At 41.9% G+C, this 24,148-nt stretch overlaps 1 protein-coding gene across 1 annotated transcript in view; it reads right to left on the minus strand.

Moving 5' to 3' along the window:
• The window catches only part of ADCY1 (adenylate cyclase 1), a gene marked incomplete at its 3' end in the record, with an annotated part of 176,574 nt that extends 155,918 nt beyond the window's left edge, over positions 1 to 20,656 (minus strand). The window contains exon 1 of the mRNA XM_082015514.1: positions 18,941 to 20,656. Within this exon, the coding sequence (XP_081871640.1) occupies positions 18,941 to 19,603 (663 nt within the window). The 5' untranslated portion in view covers positions 19,604 to 20,656. The remainder of the gene's footprint in view (positions 1 to 18,940) is intronic.
• Positions 20,657 to 24,148: the final 3,492 nt, after the last annotated feature.

The raw sequence follows: 24,148 nt of genomic DNA on the forward strand, positions 1-24,148 counted from the left end.
AACTGTCTGTTTGTCCTGCATTAATACTTGAATAGGACATGCAAAAGCCAGGCTTGTAATGCTGTGGTCACATGGAGTAGTATATCACAAAAAAGCAGAACAATAACAAAGAATTTGATTCAGAGCCTAGAGGCTGAAAATGGTACTGACCATTACAAATGATTAAATTGTTCAAGGAGTATATTAGTCAAGCAGTATATGAGTGCATACAGAGTTTCTGAAACAAGCTTATTAACACAATCACTTTTTTCACATGGAAAGTACATGTGTTGAAGTCAATAGCAAAGTATACAGTTTTTCATAGCTACAACCCAAAAATATTGTCAACCAAAAAAATCACCCTTTCCACAACTGAACAGCAATAAAAGCCTCACTTGGGATTTAACAGTGATCTTCTAACAGACAGGAGTGGCAAAGCACACCACACTGAGAGGGGGCTGCGTGTCAGTCCCTGGCTGGGTGGTAGAGGAAGGATACTGCTGAAGCACATGAGGAAATCTGCCAGCTTTCTTATGTCACCCTAGTCATATTTACAGCCCAAACCTCACTTGCAAGTGCAGTTGTACAATATATTTCCATGCCTTACTTTCAAATAGTCCAGACCTGAATGAGGACAATAGAGGTATTTTTTCACAGGGAGAATATTTTAAATTTAACAAGCTTAAATGTAAAATAATCTTCCAGTGGACAGACAAATGCTTCTGTTTGAGAGCACAGTGTTTATGAAACAGCAGGCCCTTTAGTTGCCCTAAAAACTATAGCTGTAAAGGGCCACAATTTATATTGTCCTGGAGGCTTTTAACATTTCCATCAAAGCTTCAGAAGATGAGAACTGTCAGTGAGTATTTATTCACAAAAACCACAAACTTCACTTAAGAAGATTGAGTGGTATATTTTTTTCCCTCGGCTGATGATAAATGATCTTTCAAGAAGCAAACCAAAAAAAACCATGAAGTTGTACTTTTGTGATGTGTTTATGGAACGTCAAGAGCAACACACTTAGGATGTTACACTTGCTGGTCAAGGTTATACAGAGAACTTCTAATCAAATAGAAGGAAAAAAAAATAAAAGGAACACCAACAGTTTAAGTACTGTCAGCATTTTCTGTTTACCACTGTTCAGTAATGACTTTGAGGTTATAACCAGAAAACTCCATCAGATTAAGACCTACACTGTAATCACAGAGTAAAGGACATCTCCTTAGAAAAAGCGTAAAATGCAAAGAGCTAAAATTAAGCAGACAGGAAAACTTGAGTTTAGTTCACTTAACTGATAAACTACTCTTAATTCTAGGAGCAGGGGAGCTTTATTTTTTCTAAAAACTCTGAAAAAACCCAACCCTTAAGCTACTATCAGAGGTTCACAAATTTAAGTTGTACAAAACACTGTGCTGAAAGAGCCAATACACTTCCTATTGCTTTCAGAACTTAGATACCAAAAAACTGTCTATGGAGAAGTCTTCATGCTCATACCCAAGCAAACCCACCACTGAAGTCACTGGGTGAATTACTTATTCCAGCATGAAGCAGAACAGTCAGAGAGATACTCTTTGATATTTCTCATTTATGCACCAATTTCTATTCTTAAAAAATGCAAGAAATGGAAGCTGCACCAAGATGAATTCCTCTTTTGAGAGTCTTGTACAAACAGGACTTGAGGACAAGATGCAGAAATTTGTATTTATGGCCTGTGTCATAAAAGAATTCAGAAAAGATCTCAAAAAAGAGACCTTCCCCTAGTCATAGAGATAGTTAGAGATGAGTTGAGGAAAAATGTTTGAGAGGTCTGTGCAAGAACACTAATGAGGAAGAGAGACAGACAGAATGAGAAATTAAGAGTGCTCTGACTCATTTCCTTTGGGAAGGAAAAACTGAATGAGGAAAGGAAAAAAATAGAAAATAGGCAGGATACTTCTTTCAGTAACTTTCAGAATAAATCTGCTCTATTTTTGTGTAGGTGATTGTATACTTTAGACTAGCATTTGCAATATTCAAATGTAATATTCAAATAGCAAAAAAGAAGCACAATGAAATTTTTGCAAATGAAAGCAGACAAGAGGAGGGAAATGGTAATTTTTCACAATATTTTATAAAACAAAGCCACTTATATTCTTCACATCATGAACTTTTTATCTATTCTTGATTTGTTCTCCTAAAGTATGCTTCAACCATGTGCTGTCAAATATACAGCTGCAGATAGAAGTCCATAATATGCATGGCAAGTTTCTTCTAACTCACAATACTTGTGAAGCTGCTCCTGGGTATTATCATCAGTCAGCAAAGGCTTACAGGACAGCTTCCCTCTTCTTTTTGGTTTGACTAACCACTGACTCCCTCAAGCTACCACTCAACCTGCCAGGTACACATATCATATCTTTTATGTCATGGAGCGAAAAGAAGTCAAAATCCTCTGCAGGTAAACCAATGTACTGCCTCCAAAAAGCCTGTTAATATTTCTTTTGAAATGTCAAACAGAAATTAAAATAATCTTTGTAGAAAACAGCATTCAAGGTCCATGTTTGTTTTTCAGATATCCCATTGCTTAGTGTTAGTTTCTTACTGTTATCAGAATTACAATATGCTCTGGCATAGCTCCATTCATCTTTATCTCAACATTATCTCTGGAATTATAATGAACAGCGATTAAAATGTACAAATCATGGCTGTTTTCTTCTAAAATGTGGTGGAAAATTATTCAAAAACATATTTGTATCTTCCATTGCCTAAGAGACAAAAAATGAAGTGAAACAATTCCATTATTGGAAAATATATAGATGAATAGCTAATCTTGGTTGTGTACGTTCATGTCATTGCTTTGGGTAAACAAAATCAACCTTTCATCTATATCTTCTGCAGTTAATAACAAAGTTACTGAGGCAAATACATTGAAAAAAGCTTAAGTGGCTCATAAACATGTTCATTTAACTGTAACATGAAACTCCTCACTCTTATGAACATCCCGTCCCCAGTCATGTAGACCCCAGGAAAAGGTTATTCTTCAAAGATGAAGAAATGACAGTATAGCTTAGTCCAGAGTAAATGGAAATATATTAAACTATTTGTTGCAGGGTTTTGATGCTTAATATGAAGTCTTTATTTTATGGAACTCTTATCCCAGAAAACTGCAGCTGGAGTCAGGAGACTCAAAATCTATTCTGATTAACCTCTGAGTTTTGGAAAATCATCTTGCTTCTCTATGTCCAGTCCTTTTTCTGTTGCTTGCCACGTCTAGCAGAGGACAGTGGATTGCCTGTTATTTGTACACTTGTACAGAAAGCATCAACTTGAGAAGATCATCAAAGTTGACACTTATAGGCATTACCATAACATCAATGGTAAATAATAATAAGACAAGGTGAATTTCAGCCAAGAATTTGATATGTAAGGCTCGTGAGCAATCCCTTGTTTGCTTTGTGTTACTGTTTTCTCAGCTGCAATGAGAAAACAGTCATTGAAAGAGAAGCATCTAAAGCAAGCAGTACCTCCCTGAGACACTATTGCAAAGTGAGACTGGTTTCAGGATATACTAGTTGTATTTTATCGCACTGCACCATTAATTTTCAGCAAGCAATCTTTTGCGTTTTCCATTAATTTGCTGCAAGACATCTTTATTTTAATACACGCAACTACAGTACTATGCAAGGCCTCTTCCTGAAAGACACTGCAAGACAAATTTAAATATATTGTGAATCTCCTTCTGCTCTGGACTGTGACTGCATGGAGCAGTGCTGAAAAGCACAGATTATTAAAGGGTATCACCTTTGCTATCAAAATTAAAATTTTTTTGAGTGCTTGCTTTGTAACTCAGCTATTCAGAACCAAATATAGCCAAAGTAATAGTATAAGATAGAAACTGCCTATTTTGTATGCAGAGAAGACAGTTTCTATCCATTCTGAAAGAAATAACATATTTGCCTAACATTTCCATGCTAACACGCAAAGCCCATTGATTTCCCATATCAAAATCCTCTATAGTGTTTTCTGTACTTGGCACCAGACAAATCATTACCTAGTCCAGAACTAATGGGTTCCATGATTCACTCATTGAGTCTACCATACTAGTTATAAATATAGAACTTTTGTATGGATACTGAGGCAATTCTTAAAGTTTTGGGGCATTTAAAGGTGCCTAAAATAGCAACTTCTAGGAATTCAAAACCTTTAAACAAATTTTATTTGCTTCTAGTGACTTTAAAAAGTCACTGCCTTCTTCTGGCACCATTTAACAAACTAGTTCCTCTATATAAATGAATTACTTTTAAAGCATTTTTGAAACTGTGGAATAATCGCTGAGGGGCAATTTAGAAAATTACACTCTAAGAACAGCATTGAGACAGGGTGGAACGTAGCTAATGTACAATGAGTCTGTACCATGGCAATACCCTAGGCAACCCTAGATGTTGGCAACATCAGGGGAACTTGGTGTGCTGACCCTGGGAGAAATTGCATGGAGGGTGGAGCGGAGCAGAGACATCACGGCCACGTTCTGTGAACAAGGGAATTTAAAGGTACACAGTGTGTACATTAATAAGCTGCACAGGCAATGTCCTGGGTCAGAGACCTGTCAACTTTGATGAAATGCTGTACTTGGAGTGAACTTTGCTTATTGTAATATCATTATAATACTAAAACGCACACCCCTCTCAAAAGTTACCCACCTCCCAAGGTGCGACCACCCCTCAGTGAGCTTGCGCACTGCATTTTTCCTAGTCTGTACCTTTAAATACTAAGCGAGACAAATTTGAACCAATCCTGATAAAGGTATATATGACTAGAGTCACTCAAGCTCCACCTGCAAAGTAAAACACCATAAAATAGTTTGAAAAGAGCTGAATGTCAGGGAAGACACCATCACTCCTGACTTTTAGGATCCACCAATGGGCTGACCCTCTCTTACCCTCTCATTGGGACGTCTTTGGGTAAGATTCGAACACTTGGCTATCCCTAGTGGATCCCCGGGAACTTTAGGAATCTCTATATAGAATTGTTTCATCACCCCATGCATGTGTAACCCAACAATAATTAATTTATTGCACGTGTTTTGCAGACAGTTCATTTATCACTGGCAATCTAAAAGAACTTGTGCATCTGTTGCTTCAATAAATCACACTACTGATTGACTCATCCGAGTGTGTTGTCCCTGAATGCGACTGTACCTCTGAGTGTGGCCATGTGAGTTCAGGAGGTGTCCAGCTGAGCAGGTCGTGTGATGTTAGTAGTGCATCTCGACCCATGATAGTCCAATGAAGGTGTTGGGCGCGACTGGACTACTAACGCTGACTTTGGGCATCACTGGGAACCTAAGCTCAGCCGCCCCCAGTCCCTCTGATATCTGAGGATCGACTGGAACACAAGGGGGTTTAGTTTCTGCCAAATTGCTCTGCCTCTTAACGCAACAGAAACATAAGAAAATATGATTGTTGATCCTTAACAGTAATTTATGTTTGCAAATTTCTTACAAAGTTCTAGTGCCTATGCTGAAAGCTGCTCCATGATCCATCAATGAAAAACAATGTTTTAACAGCTATACTAAATCAACCCAACCTTCAGTCATATCACCTGATTTACCTATTTTGCAAACATCCATATCTAAATTAATGTACATTTGATTATCTATAAAGTGAAAAGTTAAGTTGCATTTACAAAAGATGTCATTGGGATAATGCTACTTCCACTGAAGTTCATGTAGCTGTGAAGACAACATGGCTGCTGTTACACCATGAGGACACAAACTGACAGAACAGTAAAAAAAAACATTTCTGCCCACTTTTTTACACTGGTTGCTCATTCCTATTCCCAGTCTCCTCATGCCAGCACAGAAGCCCATGCAGGTGTGAACAGGACTAGAGACCCATCCATGCAGGAGCCCATCCTACCAGGCTGGTTTTAACCTGCATTAGCTCCTTGGTCCATTCAGTGCAGGCCTTCAACCATGTTTAGGTGGTAAAAATGGGTGAACAGGGGTGTGTATCCACATCCACAGGATTACTTTTTTCAGTGGTAATGATGACTTAAAACACATCCTGAGAGTAAAACTAGGCCATTAATAGCTGCTTTAGGAAACCCAGAAAGAAATAACTGGCTTTTTAATTATTTGTCTAACCCTAATCACTCACCTGTTAGACTTTCTTCCTAGTAGACTGGATATTTGATGTTCCTGGCATCTGAACAAAGTCTAGGCACTGCCTTTCAACACTAGAGATTTCTGATTCCTGTTCAGAGAGCATTACTTGAGCATCACACATCATCACACCTGCTAATGGTTTCCAGGTTTACTATTCAGGTCATAAACAGCAGATGAGATGATATCACCAGTTATGACCAGGCTTTATAACCTCTCCTGTTATTTGACCTGTGTGTTAGCACTTTTATGCCACTTTATGATCCATACAGAGATGAGACTACAACAGAGAAGGCTGTCTTGCCAAAATGAACCCGACTGTGTGACAGAGCATTGTAAGCTCACACAACTAAGCTTCACTGATTCCCAAAAGCCTGCCTCCGGTGGGATGGTATGGAGTGCTTCCGACCCTTACCAAAGGCACAGGCACAACTGACCTAGAATGGAAGGAAGGACTCCATGGTGCAGAAAGTGAATGCACCAGAACATGGTGCACCAAGGTGTGTCACCAAGGCTCTCCTCTTCTGAATACAAAGACTTGTGTTCCAGTCTCCTTGAGTCAGAGGGAAAAAACATATTAGCTGGAGTTCCTGTTCTGTTTGCACACATCATAGAGTTGGCACAAATATGAGTTAGGGTTTGTACATTGATCACCCCACACTGGAACAGTATGCTTCAGACCTCAAGGGCATCATCAACAGTCTGGTGCAAAGACCAGATTGCTTCTTGTCTTTGGCATTATGTTTGACTGATGCTGACAGTCTTCTGTGTCCACCAGTTTAATAAGGACTAAAATAATCCATAAAATGGAAGGTGAACCAAGCCTCTGGTGTTCATTAATCATTAATGAATTGGTCTAGTATCTGTTTACACCTCAGTAATTTTGTCTTGAAAAAAAACTTCCTCCATTCTTCACAATGCTCATGGAATTGTGTGCTGGACTAGAAATTCACCCCTGAAGAAAGGCCAGGAGAGGTGTAAGACGTGAAGCATTATACCTACTGGACAAAGACTGAGAAGAGTACCTAGATCCTGTATTCCCTACTGTAGCCCTTTGTCACATGAAACTCCCCAAACGAACTTAACCCAGAAACTGCTCAGTCTACAGACTGATAATACCAATCAATATCTACAGTTGTTGATTATATTACATCTAGGTATATAATACAGTAGTATTGTATTATGTATAGGCCACCAGTAGATATTTGACACCTACACAGATACCAAGAATCTTTCCAACAGGAGATAGTTTAACCAGATCTGAAAACAACTGTGAAATTTCCAGATGCTAGAGAGAAAAATATTTCTCCTGAGGATGAGTAACCTGACCTTTAATGATTTTCCCTTCTTTAGCTACTCCAAGACAACCTGCTACGTGCCAGCTTTTGAACTACTGTACCCTGTAGTTTCCAGATGACTTAGGGGTTCCTTAAAGGAAAAAACCCACACCCTCAAAATACTTTGCATTTATTGCAGTATGCCACAGAATGAGCTCATGCTATAGCCAGTGGCTACTTATATGTTTCACTGCTTTCATTTGCTGACAAGTCAAAGCCCTTCGTTCTCCCTTGGGGCTAATTTAGGGTCAATGTGACTTTTGACACAGTAAGAATCATGGTATTTACCCAACATGTTAAAAGTCAAACACAGCAGCAGACTCTGTAATACCCTCGGTGGATGTTTGCCTCACATTCTGTTGTTATACATGTTAATACCACCAGTGCAGAGGCCCGGTGAACTTTCACTACAATTCCATGTAAGACGTACATACTACGTCATAAGCAATCTTAGCAAAATGCTCGTGTTTGCCCCCAGACTGAGAAAACAAATTTAAGTTTGCTGGGCTTGCTGAGTTACCAAGTAATGCTATATAAAAAACTCACGTTTGGACCTCAGAAACTGGACTATCAGCATCAGTCTTTCTTACACATTTTTGTAGGTCATCAAAATATCTTTAGATAGTAAAGAAACTTACACTTTAGCAACCTAAATTTGAACTGTGATTCTAAAGAAGAAAGACCTTTCCCTCATACAGTTCCACTCTTTGAACCCCTTAGTTGCAATAAGGAAATACATATATATATATCTTTTCCAAGATTTGTACCATTTAATAAAATCATCTACATTTAGGACTGTCCACAGTAGGATTATCATAACTCAGTATTGCATTATATATCAGCTTTAGGATTATTTTTTTTAATTACAACTTCAGAAAAAGGTTTTCAACTGTCTTGTACAAAGTATTTGTAAGACTTTGATTTTTCAGTCTTTTCTTTCTTTATGAGTACAATGGCAGCAACTATCATACAGAAGGGAAAAGAAGCCAAGATAGCAACTGATATTTCCCTGTGAAGGGAATTTCATCAAGAACTTTAGGTAATGGATTATATATGTGTCAAATCCTTACCTTGAAAAAGGATCAGAAACTCTAAGTAAACTTCAGAAGAAAACTTCAGGGGCATGTAAGATATTTTGTAAGAAAGAAAATTTCTCCCTAGTTTAGGTATTATATTTTTTGCCCAATAGAAGCAAAAATCATGACCAGTAGCCAAGCTCAGTTCTTCAGTATATGATCGTGCCGGAGAAATGGGGCTTTTGCAAATGATACCATAGAGATTTGGGACTAAGGTTCATGAGTGTAGACGCACTAACCAACAAGACACTAAGCCAGACAAGATGTTCTGGGACTGAATGTTGTGCACCCTTAGGGAAATTGGGAAAGATCAACCTCCTTTCTGCAGTCATCCCCAGGGATAATGTCCCCTCTTTCGTATCTGGTTGATGTTCTCTTTTGGGGGAAGTTCAGTAGAGGTCACTGCACCAAGAACTGCAGTAGTCACAAAACTGACAGGGACTAGTTCCACAAAAGCATCAGTAGAAAAAGAAAAAAAACACACAAGCAAAAAATTTTTTTAAATTATTAGGTCCTCTGATGATAAACTGGCAATGATACAAAAATATCAGTTAAGGATAGAGACTAATTCATAGCTTTGCAAGTGGTCATTGCCCATCTCAGTATTTCTGTTCGCTGTAACTGTAAAATACCAGCTGTAAAATTTTCAGCATATTCTCCTAAGACCCAAAGTAAGAAAGGTGCATTTTTCATGTCCCTATATAAGAATATATGTAAGAAAATCATATAGCTTACCCTATACATCATCCACTGAATAAATATATTAGCTACACATAAGATTTGCACTAGTCAGTGAGTATTCAGGAACTCATTCATGATTTCCTTAATGTTTCTGTCAGACATCAAATAAGTCTTAGAAATAATGCTGTTGAGATAAAAAAGCCATGCCAAACAATTTTACCAATAACCCTCTTCTAGATTTTGAACTTGACAATAGTAATGGAACTGATTAACAGCCCAGCAAATGAAGCTCACTCTCTCCTCTTAAACATCATCATAGTTTTCAGTGAAGCATATTCAAGAAGTTGTTATAAGAACATGCACTCCCAGTTAGAAAAGCACGTTACATTCCTACCAAAGCCATTTCAGCCATTGTGTTAATATTAACCAATATTGTGAAGTGCAGTTTAGAATAGGAACCCCCTTTGCAGGTTGTGGTCTCTTCAAAGGGCAAAATCAGACTAATGTTTTTAACAGTGTAAGCAAGAAGAAATGGACTATTGATAAAGCAGTTTATTTTGACTAAGAGATGAGGCAAATTAACTCCACTGCAATGTCCTCAATCTTCTGCTGCCTAAAATAGAGAGAGGGCTGCATGGAGAAGGCCAAATAAGCGAATGTAAACTTTCCATGTGGGGGAACTCAAGCAGCTATCGCTCACCACTGTCATTTACATAACCGGGTGTGGGAAGAGGAAACTCACATACAGAACACAGAGTTAATGCTCAGTTTGTTTCTCTGTTTTGAAAAGCATCATTATTCCTTATATTTAAAGACATAGATGGATGACAGATAGAGCACTCATCATACCTAATTCAACCATAGACTTAAAAACCAGGCTTCTTCAACTACCACAGCCCCTCTACAACTCATTGGCATTAAGCCAGCATGGATCAGCAGGGACATCAGCACAACAGTTACAGACTCCAGTACCAGGAATCACACAGGACATCCACGAATGGTCATCCTCAAATTCCAGAGCATAGAATCTAAGTTCTGTGACTCATAATCCCAGGTGAGGTATAGCATCCAAATTTTTGACAGCCATGACAGCAGTGACCAGGAGTCTTCAGAGCAGACTCCAGGGATAACCTGCAACAGTGGGAATTTGATCCTGATACAGCTTCTCTCTCATGGGCCTGTTTGCCCATAAGGAGAGCTTCCTTGCCACTGCCCTTACTACTTTCCTGTCATGAGCTAAGCAAACAGATCTTGCCTTCCTATATAGTTCACATTAAATGGTTGGACCTTTTAGTTAAGTCATGCTGGGATGAATTTATTACGGGCAAGAAGAAATTTTGGCACATCACATAAATCTCCCCAAAGAGCTGTGAGATGGTTTTAGGTGTTTAAAAGTGAAATGAGGCTCAGGACTATATCCTTCACCTTTGGATGAACATTGATAAATTTACCTCAAAGCTTCATTTTGCCACATTGTATTTTATACAAATTAACTCAGAAAGAAAAACATTCTTTACTTAGAAGGCACAGGCCTATTCTCAACTTCTTATGAACAAATTTCACAAGTTCTGCTCAAGCACAATGTTCTTCTTCAGGATGTTGATACTTCAAATTAGGGCTATATTTTATGTAAATCTCTTTTACAGTTGTGTTTAATACTATTATTTCATTTCCTAATTTTGTGTGCGTGGATAATTACTTTCCTCTTCAAAGAGAGAATCATAAGCAGATTTATGTAAATCGAAAAACATTCCTATGCTATTGTAGTGTATGAATAAGCAACCTATGCAAAAAGAAAAACTGTCAGGTTGGCTATAAGCACCCCTTACTTTTATGTGCTAACCACTGTAATGAACAGTTAGTTAATATTTACTTCTATAAAGTTGTATAGGAAGATGCACAACCAATTGTTACTGAATCGAATAATGAACACCTTGCTCCGGAACAAACGTCTGAAAGGAGGTTTTATAGTGGAACATTGTTCTATAATATTTTTCACATTAGATGATTTTTGCAACATGCATCTCAGGATGACAAAGGACTTCTGTAGTTCGTGAACCACAACTAAAGAAATAACTATATTTCTTAAAACTTTGTCACACCTTACTGCCTGAGCCACACTAGATCCTCATTCCTGGGATTTTTCACTATTTCAAATCCTGCTGGAGAAAACAGCTTTTCTGTATATATAATGTGTTTGGTGAATTTATTTGTTTGAGGGATCAGCTCATGTGGAAGGTTCATACAGAATAAATACTGCTGTATTATATTTATTGTAATTTATATGAATTAAATTTTCTACTATATTAACCTGCATTGAAGGGAAGTGCTTTGCCCAGATTACACTTGGGTAAATGAAAGGTAATGCTATTGTCTTTGGTTATTCCAAATACAGAACAAACATGTGGACAGAGTAGTAACAATGTTGTTTCCTCAAACTCCTCCCAATACGTATCTTAAAAATTTGAAGCAAATCCAATTTCTTACAATAAAAGTTTCCCAGACGAAGAAAGTAAGAAAGGAAATCACATACTTCAGAAATTTTAAAATAAAACATATGGTTACGTTACACTCTTTGATGGGTCTCTCAGACTCATCCATCATAGCAAGCCAAAGACAGCTCAGCCTCAAAGCTTGAAGCAGTGTCTTCCACTTGCACTGTTTTGACCCCTTCCTAATAGCAAGGGTCTTGCAGGAGTTAATACTGCCTGACTTCTTTCTGTCAGCAATGTTCGAGAGTTGTAAACCACAAACATTTTAAGTCCTAGATGACATTTTCTTATAACATACTATGAATCAATCAGAACATGAAACCTGCATGAAACCATGCCACCCTTTTGCCACACTCATAAAAGTCTTTCTAACAATTATTCCATATTGGCACAAACAAGAGCTTACAAGCAACAAGGAACAATGCTGTTCTGGCTCATCTCCTTTCCACATATGCCATCTGCATTTAGTTATGTTTTGTACTATTTTATTCCTCTAAGGAAGACAGGACAATATGGCCTTTGAATCTAAGAAAGTACAAGACAATAACTCACTGTGATAGACAGAAAATGTTATTTTATGCTAGCTGATGTTTTCTTAAATGATGACAGTAGAATTTAACATATAGGAATACAATGCATCTAAACTGACAGAATCCCGTAAGAAAAAGCTAGAAAGGAAACTTCTGCTCCAGTTAATAAGGGCCATCTAACATAGAGATGCAGGCATTCAGAGCTGCATTTAAAGTAGATGAAAAGAAATTGAAACCTGCACTACCTAGATGTTCTGGTTCTGTCCAGCAAGGCACTGCAATAATAACTGGGGAAAGCAAGATAGGGAAAAAAATTTTACAAGTTTGAATCCAGAAGTAGAAATGGCAAATCACATCAAGAACAGCTATTCCCTTGTCTCAAAATTTTCTCATATGTCTCTAAAAGTTTAGCTTCTCAGGCTACACTTATTTTGACCTCCCTGCACTTTGTTTTACCTGGTTTAGACATAACAGCAATTTTTTCTAATTGACTAGATGTCTGTAGCTAATATGTGTTATTTTTGCCTATCTTTGTATGCTAGTACAACAGTTTTATGACTACAGCATAATGATGCAGTATGCAGAAATATAGGCCTGTGGAAACATAGCAGAGGCCTTGAGAAGGGGAGACACAGGAGATGGTGTAGAAGAGTACAGGCATGGGATTACAAAAGATGGGTACAGGCTTGATATTGAAGACAACACCCATAGCTATCAAAAAAGAATCACCAATGAATGGTCAGTTAAAGAAATGCAGAACTGAAGACAGGCAAAATGGGTTTAGGTGTAACGAAGAGAAAAAAACCCAAGTACCTAACATACATAAACAGAACCATGTATAGTAAATTTGGGTGCAACATGGAGCTGTAGACCAATAAAGGAAGAGAAATGCATGTTAGCAAACATAAAAATGTCCCCAAGTGGACCCTAGAGCAAAGAAGAAGAAACCATTAACATGAACATTCCCTTCACTCCAGTGGCAGATGCTGCCAACACAGGTAACATCACCAGCAGAATGAAGCTACCAACCTTAAGACTTGGAGAAGCAGCGTGAGCATAACATCAGGGAAAGAGGGTAGAAACTATGTGAGTATATAACAATGTTAGCTGCTTTATTATTATTAAAACATTTTCAGCATAGAAGCCCTCTTTTTCTTTTGTAATAATGGGATCTAACCTGTTAATGATTCTTTGATTAGCCAGTTAAAATTCCAATTACACATACACAAAAAAAATCCCAATGTTTATATAAGATGCATTTCCTCTTTGTCCATAAACAAGATTTTGGAAGATAACAAGACTAAAATATGATAAGAGATGATTAACAAGTCAGGCAGAGCTTACCGTTATCAAATTCAATGTACATTTCCATGGGAAGTTTTTTTCAAACAAAAAGTACAGAATGGGAGAGGAAGAGCTGGAGCCAAAGAGAAAGTCTGTGCTTTTGGCATGTATTTATTCACTGGACTAGTTAACAGACATCTGGTCCATCATGGGGACCCACAGGTGTTATTGCAATACAAACAGTAATACACTAGCCACAGATGCCCATATGAAGGTCATATTATGACAAATCATTGCAAATAACTGCTACCAAGAAAATGAAATTCTTATAAAATTGTGAATATGGTGCCATTCATTGGAGGGAAGCTGCATTCTCCCCTAAGTAGGAGGAAAAACAGATAAACTTATCGGATAAATTATTCGTTATTTATTATTTCTCCAAGCCTGTATGATTCTTGCCAGTTTCCCAAGAAGAGTAGCAGTGTCAGCAGTCTGAGGTCTCAGGAAGCCATGAGCATATTAATCTCTGTGGAAAAAGACACTGAGCTCTACATTCCATAGAAAATCCTATACTCCAGTCCCTAGGTAAAGAAACTGATTAATACCTGGCAATCCCCATGCCACAAATGAAGATTAAAATCCCACTTTAACTAGGTGGAAAAAAAGAAGTTTTACCAATCTTTTAAATATGGACTAAATGTCAACTTAGAGTTACACACAGACACTAAGAATCTCTAAGAACAGTGGTCCCAATCTTTGGAAAGAGAGGAAAACAGTGAATTCAAAGAGATTATTAGTGCGTAGATATGTTTGCAATAATAGATATATTGATACTAATATTTGAAAAGCACCACAGAGAATGAACTAGTACAATCCCTCAGCAGTGCTTTGTATGCATGAAGGAGAAAACCTGAGCTTTGCATCGAATAATAACAACAACAGAGATGAGCTGTCTTTGATTTGCAACCCTTTTTATTAGGCTGCTAGACTCTACCTTCTGTGTAGGTGACAAAGGTGTGGAGGTTAACAGTTCTGTCAGTAATGTGTTCATTAATTACATTTTAAGCACTAGTAGAAATAAGATTAACTTTGGCATGATAATGATAATTCCTTGTGATATTCCAAACTACTACCACACTAACCCACAAAGAGTTAAGATAAAATAAAATTGTAAGTATTAAACAAATGATTTTAAATGTTACCAGTTTTTCCATGTTATCCTTTTCATCGTCTACACATTCCCCACTGCAATTTCCTTACTTGCAGAACAAATAAAACTGCTAATCATATAAATAAATAAATAAATAAAAAAACCCAGTTTTAAATACAGCCAGAAAAATACTACAACATTTATTTCACCACACTGCTGATTTCCCCCACACACACACACTAATTTGTGATAGTATCTTTCTTTTGCTCTTTGTTATTCATGTTGGAACTTCGCTTTTCACAGAAGATTTGCTCTTTCACAAAGATTTCTGTGATGTGTGAGGGCATTTTGCTGGCTTATGATTGCTTTTTAATTTTCAGGAATTAAGCATATATTTTTTAAAAAACAAGGGGACAAAAATATTTAGAATGACAAAAAATGTTATTTAGCAGTAAGTCATGAAACTACACATGCCACCACTGAGTCATTTCTGTGAGCAGCCTTTGTCTTCCTCAACCCATCTGGCCTTAATGTCTCTAACACCCACTCACTACATCACAACAAAAATTAGACTAAGCTCCTTGGGGCAGGGTTTTGTATTTCTGCAACTACTCGGAAGCCCTTAACATACATCTGAAATCTGTAGGGGAAAAAAAAAAATACTAGAGTCCAAGCTGTTAAAACTTCACTTGTAGATTCATCAGCCTGTGGATATCTTGTCACATTATACGGCATGAGCATTTTGTTCCATGACTCCAAAAGAAGTAAAAGAGTCTGACTAACCTGACCAATACACTATCAGTTATATATACTATTTACAACCTTATCACAGTGTCAAATAAGACATGCAAAAGCAGCTGTGAAGTCAGCATGCCTTTTGCCATTAACTTATTCCAAATGGGGTCAAGGTTGCCCACAAGTATTTTGCATGTTTTTAATAGTCCACTCAATTTCATATATATATTTTATCTATTACTACATTTCTCTTAAGAAATGAGCAAGACGGATTAGCAGATTAGAATCTTTCATTTGAAGAAAAAACAGCTATTTAGTGGAAAGATGAAACTCAAGTTCTGCATTACTCCCCCCAGCTCTCTTTGCCTCCCTACACTTGCGTTTGTCCTCTCGTTTGCTTTTTTTTTCACCTGTGTCTCAACTCCAACATGACATGACATGACACGACATCTAATGGTGGAGAGAGCTACAAGAAATGAGCCTGTGATCTCTACAGACCACTGTGTTGACACAAAACTATCACTTGAAAATTAAATGTGCTTTACTGTGTAGATCTCATAACAAACTTCTCCCACAATGAGCTGATATATTGATTTTAATATGCTGAAGTGCTTGTACTTTATATGAATGCATATTTTAAGCATGACATGGGACACAGCCTGATTCAGCACTATTGAAGTCATTGAGGCTTTTAGCATTCAAAGATTTGCATATAGTGATTCCTCAGATAGAATGGAAGATGTGCATCCAAAAGCCCACTTTAGAATAAACCTCTTAATTTAGCTATGCTCATTTTTAATGCTTAGTCTTGATGACAACTTAACTTGCCAGTGTAATTTCAATGGAACTTACTAGATCTGCACTCTCTTAAAGCTCAGGCTAAAGAAAAATAAAATTGGTTCCCTGCCTGAATCACCCAAAAATCAAAGGCTTTTTTAACAGAACACTGGCCTCTGTGGTTGGTGTGGGTTCTTTTGCATTTCTGGACATAGCAGATTTCTATTTAAAGATTTAAATTCACTCATTTGCTTGGGGCTAGGGGGCAAGGGTTTGAGAGAAAGAACAGAGCCATTCATGCTATTGCAGGCTCTGCACAGAGCAGTCCTGCCTCCCTGACAGGCTGACTGCATGTGGTGTCTACAAGCACTGGGATGTTCATGATAAAATCCAGTGGCTGGGAAGCAGATCCAGACTGCGAGCCAGTATCCATTCTAGCCTTTGCAAAATAGGCTGAACTACTCTGAGGCTACCCTCAGACCAGGCAAATAAAATTCAGATGATGCGGCCTTTACAAGGCTTTAAATTCCAAATCACCATGAAATTATTCTTTGGAAAAGAAAAAAACAACTCATGTGTAAGGGAAGATTCCCTTCCATACACAGAGATAGTCTTCAAATCACAAGACTTTTTGCTTGCAAATACATAACAAATCAATGTGCATTTCCGTGCAACACATGTTAACAGACCAGTTATTTTGCTTAACTCAGAGATGGTTCCTGCATCCTGTTATCAGCAAAATATGCCACTTTGAGGACTGCATACAAATTACTGAAATAACTTCAGTGGGGGGAGGAGGTGGTGAGGAAGTAACATATGTGTGTTACATCAGCCGATAGTCAACTATGTCAATGTATTTTTAAGCCATCTTCTCGCCTGTTGAATAACTGAGTTAAACTAGTGTGAAGAAAGAAAGTTAGCAGATTTCCTCTCATCAAAATGTTTCACATTCAAGCCCTTGGTTAGATAATTTAGTGGGCAGCCGTTATTGTTGGTTTCTTTATGCTGTTCATCTGGAACAGCAGGTACCACACTGAGCTGCAACTTGGCATCAAGGAAAATCTGCCTCTGTGTCAAGGCTGCCAGAATAGCCTATACTCCCATAAGGACTAATTGGTAGTCCAGTAAAAAGAGCTATCTTCAGCCCTAGTCAAAGAGAAATACTCTAGTGTTTTTAGCATCCTTTTGGATGCTTTTAAGGAAGGCTCCTCTGAGTGGTCACACATTTCATCAGCTGTCCCTCTCATGGAAACTCAGAATCATGCATTTAAAAATAGACCATCAGATTATCTGGGTAAATCATAAAGCTCAGCTTATCTCTCTCTTCCCCTTCAAAATATACAATTTATTTTGTCCATCAGCTCAGCAGCATGAAGCCACTGAATAATCCTGCTTCTCTCAGTAACCTCACTGTTTTGATTGTCCCTGTGTATCTCCATCATGTGCACGTATGTCACGCTAGGGTGTGTATCCGTGCGAGCTTGGAAGGAGGAAGAAGGAATTCACAGTTCTGGGCACAATTCTGCTTACAGCAGTGTTTATGCCCATGCCAACTGTATGCATCCTAGCATCACAACACAGTCTTACACGGGCAGGATTCAGCAGAAGTAATGTACTAAGTACTTCAATTATGCATTAAATCGTTGTTTAACACCTACCTAGACACCAGAACCTGTATGCTTCCCCTGCGGACAGATATAATCAATGCAATAGGAGGGAAGACACAAATTTTTTTTCAATTTCTATTTCCCAGTGGTTCAGAAGCGCCACATAACGGAGCCTTAAGCAGCAAACCCGGACTCCCGGCCCCAGCGTTTCCCATGAGTGCATCTCCTCATTCTCCTCCCCCTGCCAGTGCGGCCCATCAGGCCACGGGAGCCGGAGAAAGCCCTGCAGGGCTATAAATAGCTACTCGGGGGAGGGGGGAGAGTGCAGCAGCACGTTTTCAAAGACGCTTGCTGCAGAGGGAGGTTTTTCTGGGTTAATTCAGAGGCGAAAGGGAACTGCTAGGAAGTTCACTGGCATAGCTGGTAATGTCTGTGGAGAGGGGTCAGCAGCTGCCCTGGGGAAACAAGGGGGAATGCCTCGCTCGCTGCGAGAACAGCGAGGTGGGTTTCCCTCTTAGAGCGTCCCACCTATTTCAGATGGTTTCTGCAGAGGCCCCCTGAAATGCGATGTGGGCACGAAGGGTCCATGGCTGAGAGAGAGACAGGGAGGATACGAATCAACTCGATCGTAGTGTTACTAGCACACACAGCTTATTGTCTATGACAAGTTTGTACAGAGTCAAGCAGTGTTATTTATACGCACTGGATTTGCACTGAGTGTGCATGCGGTGCCTCTTAGTTTGCCACACCGTGGAAACTGTAGTGCTGGCTCCCTTCCTCTATGGTTTTCCTTCGAGAGACAAAGCCGAGAGGTCCCGTCTCCCAGGAGCCGCCCTATCCACCCCCCGCCTCCCGGAAACTTTCGGGAACTACAGACATTGCCACAGGCACAGGTGCGTGCTCGCCCGTTCCCCGCCGGGGACACACCGGGCACTCCCCTGAAACAAGGATCCTTTTTTGAATCACCCCAGACACCGCCTGGCTCCGCCGCCACCCCGGCTGCCTGCGCGGGGGGCAGCATGCAGCCTCCGCCGCTCCCTGCATGCGCGGGCTCCGCGCGTCCCTCCGCGCTTCCCCGCCCGCCTGCCGGGCACGCACCGCTCGGCTGTGCTAGTGCTGCAGTGCCCGGCCCGGCCCGGCCCTCTCTCACCGTCCTCCAGAGCCGCTGCCGCTTGGCACTGACGGAGGTGGCGGTGACGATGAGGTGGGAGACGGACACCACCAGCCCGAAGACGATAGCCAACAGGGTCCGGACGGGCAGCAGCGAGTACGAGACAAAGGTGACCAGCATGAGCTGCCACATGCCCTGCTCGGGGGCGTTGGGAGGCTCCATGCCGTAGGCGCCGAGCGAGAAGGGGCAGCAGAGGAAGGAGAAGGTGAAACTGAAGAGCAAGGTGAGCTTGACGATCTGCTGCAGCTGGGTGACCTGCAGGTACTTGACATTGGTGACGATGAAGAGGGAGAGGAAGATGATGCAGTGCACTGGGTGCGAACCTTTGGAGATGGTCAGGCTGGGGCCGGAGAGCAGTTCCACCAGAGCCAGGCTTGCGGTGAGCACGATGAGGACGGCTAGCGCCTTGAGGGTGGACGTCTGCTCCAGCTTCAGGTTGTAGCTCTGGAAAAGAGCCTCCAGCTCCTTGCAGTCAAACTCGTCCTCGCAGGCGATGGCATCCAGCAGCAGCAAGGGAGGGGGATCCCCCAGCCCGGCTCCCGCTGCCGCGGCAGCCGGCGGGGAGCAGCAGCAGCGGCAGCACTTCTTCCTCTTGGTCTTGACTTTCTGAAACGGTATTTCCTCCATGTCAGTGCCATTCATAAACCCCGGGGAAGAAATGCTCCTCCTGGTGTCCCCCGCTGCCGCTCCTCTGCTTTGCTGCTCATAAAAGAGAGGGGAGCTGCGAGTAGGAGCTGCGGCCGCGCGCCTACCGGCGGCCCTCGCCGCCGCAGCTCCGCGGACGCGGGCACCGGGTGCAGCCCGCCAGCCGCCGCCCGCAACCCGCGGCACCGGCAAACGCCCCCCTCCGCTGCCACCAAGGAGCCGGGGATGGCTGGGACGACGGGAGGAGAGCCTCACTGGTGTTAATATGCCAACCTTCCTGCCTGCTGTCTCTCTCTCCCCTCCACCCTCCTCCTCCTCCGCCTCCCCTGGTGCTCCAGGGATGTTAATCTCCTAATGACACCAAAACACCATCCAAAGGTTTGAAATCAAGCGGGGGGGGGGGGGGAGGGGGCAGAGCGTGGGTGGAAACGGAGAGAAGGGGAGTGGGGGATAATCAACAGGCGGGTCTCCCTTCAGATACCGCTATTTGGAGGAGCAGGAGCTACAGAGAGCGAGTAGCGAACGGGCTCCCGGGGAGTGGGCAACATTAAAAATAAAAAAAAAAAAATAACGACAAGGAAAAAAACAAACAAACAGCCAGTGGACGGGGCTAAGAGGAGGAAAAGTGGGGCAGAGTGGCAGGAAAGAAAGCAGGAGGCAGGGGAAGGCAGGGCGATCCACTTCCCATGTCCGAGAGCATGTCGCCGGGACTTGGGAGTGAGAGGCGCCTGTGCGCCGCCCGCTTGGGAAGCCGGATACGTGTCCCCCCCAGGGGCACCGCGGCTCAGGAGCAGCTGGGGGACAGACCGCACTCTGCCCAGCGCCCAGCGCCCCTCCCCGCTGGGCGCCCAGGGTCCTCCGGCTTTCCTGCTACACAAGCCTTCGGGCTGCGGCTGCACTCTGACAGCCTTGTGTGGCCTGCCCGCCTTTACATCCATTTAAATATATATAAATATACAAAATCTATGTATAAAGACATAGAAACACATATAAATATACATACATACATACTTAAATATATAAAAATACATATTTATAAATCTAGGTGAAACCTGCTTCTGTTGAGAAATAAAGTCTTATCTGCCTGAATAAACATGCTGATTTTATTCATTTTGCCTCAGGGACTACGAAGCAGTTGGAAAAAGTGCAGAGAATGAGAAAATTTTCAAGAAAACGTGTTTCTTTGCACACTTTGGCCTGTCTGGAAGTCCAAATAAGTTAGTGGCTGTGGAGAGCTACTCTTGTGAGAGGAGTTAATTATCATCCCACATAAAATTGCACTCAGTGTCTCATCAAAAACTTGAGTTGAGCGTCCATGTGTTGTTTTTGAAAAAGACCTTCCAGTTCTGCCTATAACACTGCTATCACATACCACTATTACCAAGTTGCCACCGAAGAATAAAATATAATATTCTCTGTAACCATCACATCTAATTTTGGGATTATGAGACTTGATTCCAAAGTCGCCAAAGACTAAAGGATCTTTCTTTTGGCTTTGAATCAAGCGTTTGTAAGAATCAGGGCTAGGAATTTTGACATTTTGAGGGGCACTTTACATGGCACTGGGCCTCCTGGCAGCAGATGGAGTGCAACTGTCTCCAGGGGGGAAAAGGATTCTAGCTTATGAGCTGGCAGGCCTCACTGAGAGGGGTTTAAACTAGATTTGAAGGGGGAAGGGGATAAAACCAGGCTCACTAGAGAGGAGCCTAGGGGTGGCGTGCTGATGTTGGGGGTGAAATCGATAGCCCAGCTCAAATGCATCGATACCAATCCACACAGCATGAGCACCAAACAGGAGGAGCTGGAAGCCATTGTGCAGGGGGACAGCTATGACTTAGTCACCATCACAGAAACATGGTGGGATGACTTTCATGACTGGAGTGCTGCAATAGATGGCTATAAGCTCTTCAGAAGGGATAGACATGGAAGAAGAGGCGGTGGGGTGGCTCTGTATGTTAGGGAGTGTTTTGATTGTGTAGAAATCGATGATTGTGAAGACCAAGACTAGTGCTTATGGGTAAGGATGAGGAGGAAGGCCAACGATACAGTTATCCTCCTGGGACTCTGTTATAGACCACCTAACCAGGATGAAGAGGCAGATGAAACATTCTATAAGCAATAGCAGAATTCTTGCAATCGCTAGCCCTCGTTCTTGTAGGACACTTCAATCTAATGGACATCTGCTGGAAGTCTAACACAGCAGAGAGGAAACAGTATAGGAGGTTCCTGGAGTGTGTGGAGGATAACTTCCTGACACAGCTGGCAAGTGAGCCCAGCAGGGGAGGTGCCCCGCTTAACCTGCTGTTTACGGACAAAGAAGGACTGGTGGGAGATGTGGTGGTCGTAGGCCATCTTGGGCTTAGCGACCATCACATGATAGAATTCTTGATTCTGAGTGAAGTAAGGAGAGGGGTCAGCAAAAATGCAACGATAGACTTCCGGAGGGCAGACTTTGGCCTGTTCAGGTCACTGGTTGAGAGAGTCCCTTGGGAGACCGTCCTGAAGGGCAAAAGGGTCCAGGAAGGCTGGGCAGTCTTGAGGAAGGAAATCTTAAAAGCACAAGAGCAGGCAGTCCCCATGTGCCATAAGACAAGCTGGCAGGGATGACAACCGGCCTGGCTGAACAGAGAGATTTTGCTGGGACTCAGGGAAAAGAGGAAAGTTGATCACTTTTGGAAGAAAGAGCAGGCAACTCAAGGAGAGTACAAGGATCTTGTTAGGTCAAGCAGAGACAAATTAGAAAGGCAAAGGCCCAGCTAGAACTGAGTCTGGCCACGGTCATAAAGGATAACAAAAAATGCTTTTACGAATATATTAACAACAAAAAGAGAGCCAAGGAGAATCTCCATCCCTTATTGGATGTGGGCGGGAACACTGTCACCAAGAATAAAGAAAGGGCTGAGATACTTATTGCCGCCTTTGCCTCAGTCTTTAATAGCCAGACCAGGTCTCCTCAGGGTATTCAGCCCCCTGAGCTGGCAGACACGGACGGAGAGCAGAATAAACTCCCCATAATCCAGGAGGAAGCAGTTAAGGACCTGTTAAGCCACCTGGACACCCACAAGCCTATGGGGCCTGATGGGATCCCCCCAAGAGTACTGAGAGAGCTGGTGGAGGAGTTTGCCAAGCCACTTTCCATCATTTATCAGCAGTCCTGGTTAACAGGGGAGGTCCCAGAAGACTGGAGGCTTGCCAATGTGACACCCATCTACAAGAAAGGCCGGAAGGAGGATCCTGGGAACTACAGACCTATCAGCCTGGCCTCAGTACCGGGGAAGATCATGGAGTGGTTTATCTGGAGGGTACTCATAGGGCATGTGCAAAGATCATGGAGTGGTTTATCTGGAGGGTACTCATAGGGCATGTGCAAGATAACCAAGGGATCAGGCCCAGCCAGCATGGGTTCATGAAAGGCAGGTCCTGCTTGACCAACCTGATTTCCTTCTATGACCAGTTGACCCTTTGACAGGATCTCCCAGAGCATTATCCTGGAGACGCTGACAGCTAGTGGCTTAGACAGGTGTACCCTTTGCTGCATAAAGAACTGGCTGGATGGCTGAGTTCAGAGAGTTGTTGTGAATGGAGTTAAATCCAGCTGGCGGCCTGTCACAAGCGGTGTTCCCCAGGGCTTGGTTCTGGGGCTGGTCTTGTTCAATATCTTTACTGATTAGCTGGATGAGGGGATCGAGTGCACCCTCAGTAAGTTTGCAGACAGCACCAAGTTGGGTGGGAGAGTTGATCTGCTGGAAGGTAGGAAGGCTCTGCAGAGGGATCTGGACAGGCTGGATTGATCGGCTGAAGTCAACTGTATGAGTTTTAATAAGGCCAAGTGCCGGGTCCTGCACCTGGGTCAAAACAACCCCATGCAACGCTACAGGCTTGGAGAAGAGTGGCTGGAGAGCTGCCCGGCAGAAAAGGACCTGGGGGTGCTGGTTGACAGCCAGCTGAATATGAGCCGGCATTGTGCCCAGGTGGCCAAGAAGGCCAACAGCATCCTGTCGTAGGGCAGTGATTGTACCCTTGTACTCATCCCTGATGAGGCCACACCTCAAATACTGTGTTCATTTTGGGCCCCTCACTACAAGAAGGACATTGATGTGCTGGAGTGTGTCTGAAGAAGGGTGACAAAGCTGGTGCACAAGTCTCAGCAGGAGCGGCTGAGGAACCTGGGGTTGTTCAGTCTGGAGAAGAGGAGGCTGAGGGGAGACCTTCTTGCTCTCTACAACTGCCTGAAAAGGGGTTGTGGTGAGGTGGGTGTTGGTCTTTTCTCCCAAGTAACTAATGAGGGGATGAGAGGAAATGGCCTCAGATTACACCAGGGGAGGTTTAGATTAGATATTAGGAAAAATTTCTTTACAGAGAAAGTAGTCAAGCATTGGAACAGGCTGCCCAGGGAAGTGGTGGAGTCACCATCACTGGAAGTATTCAAAAATTGTGTGAACATGGTACTTCAGGACATGGTTTAGTGGGCATGATGGTGTTGGGTTAACAGTTGGACTTGATGATCTTGAAGGTCTTTTCCAACATTAATGATTCTGTGAT

Source organism: Phaethon aethereus (genome assembly GCF_964289735.1).
Source record: "Phaethon aethereus genome assembly, chromosome: 2".
Classification (NCBI taxonomy): Eukaryota; Metazoa; Chordata; class Aves; order Phaethontiformes; family Phaethontidae; genus Phaethon; species Phaethon aethereus.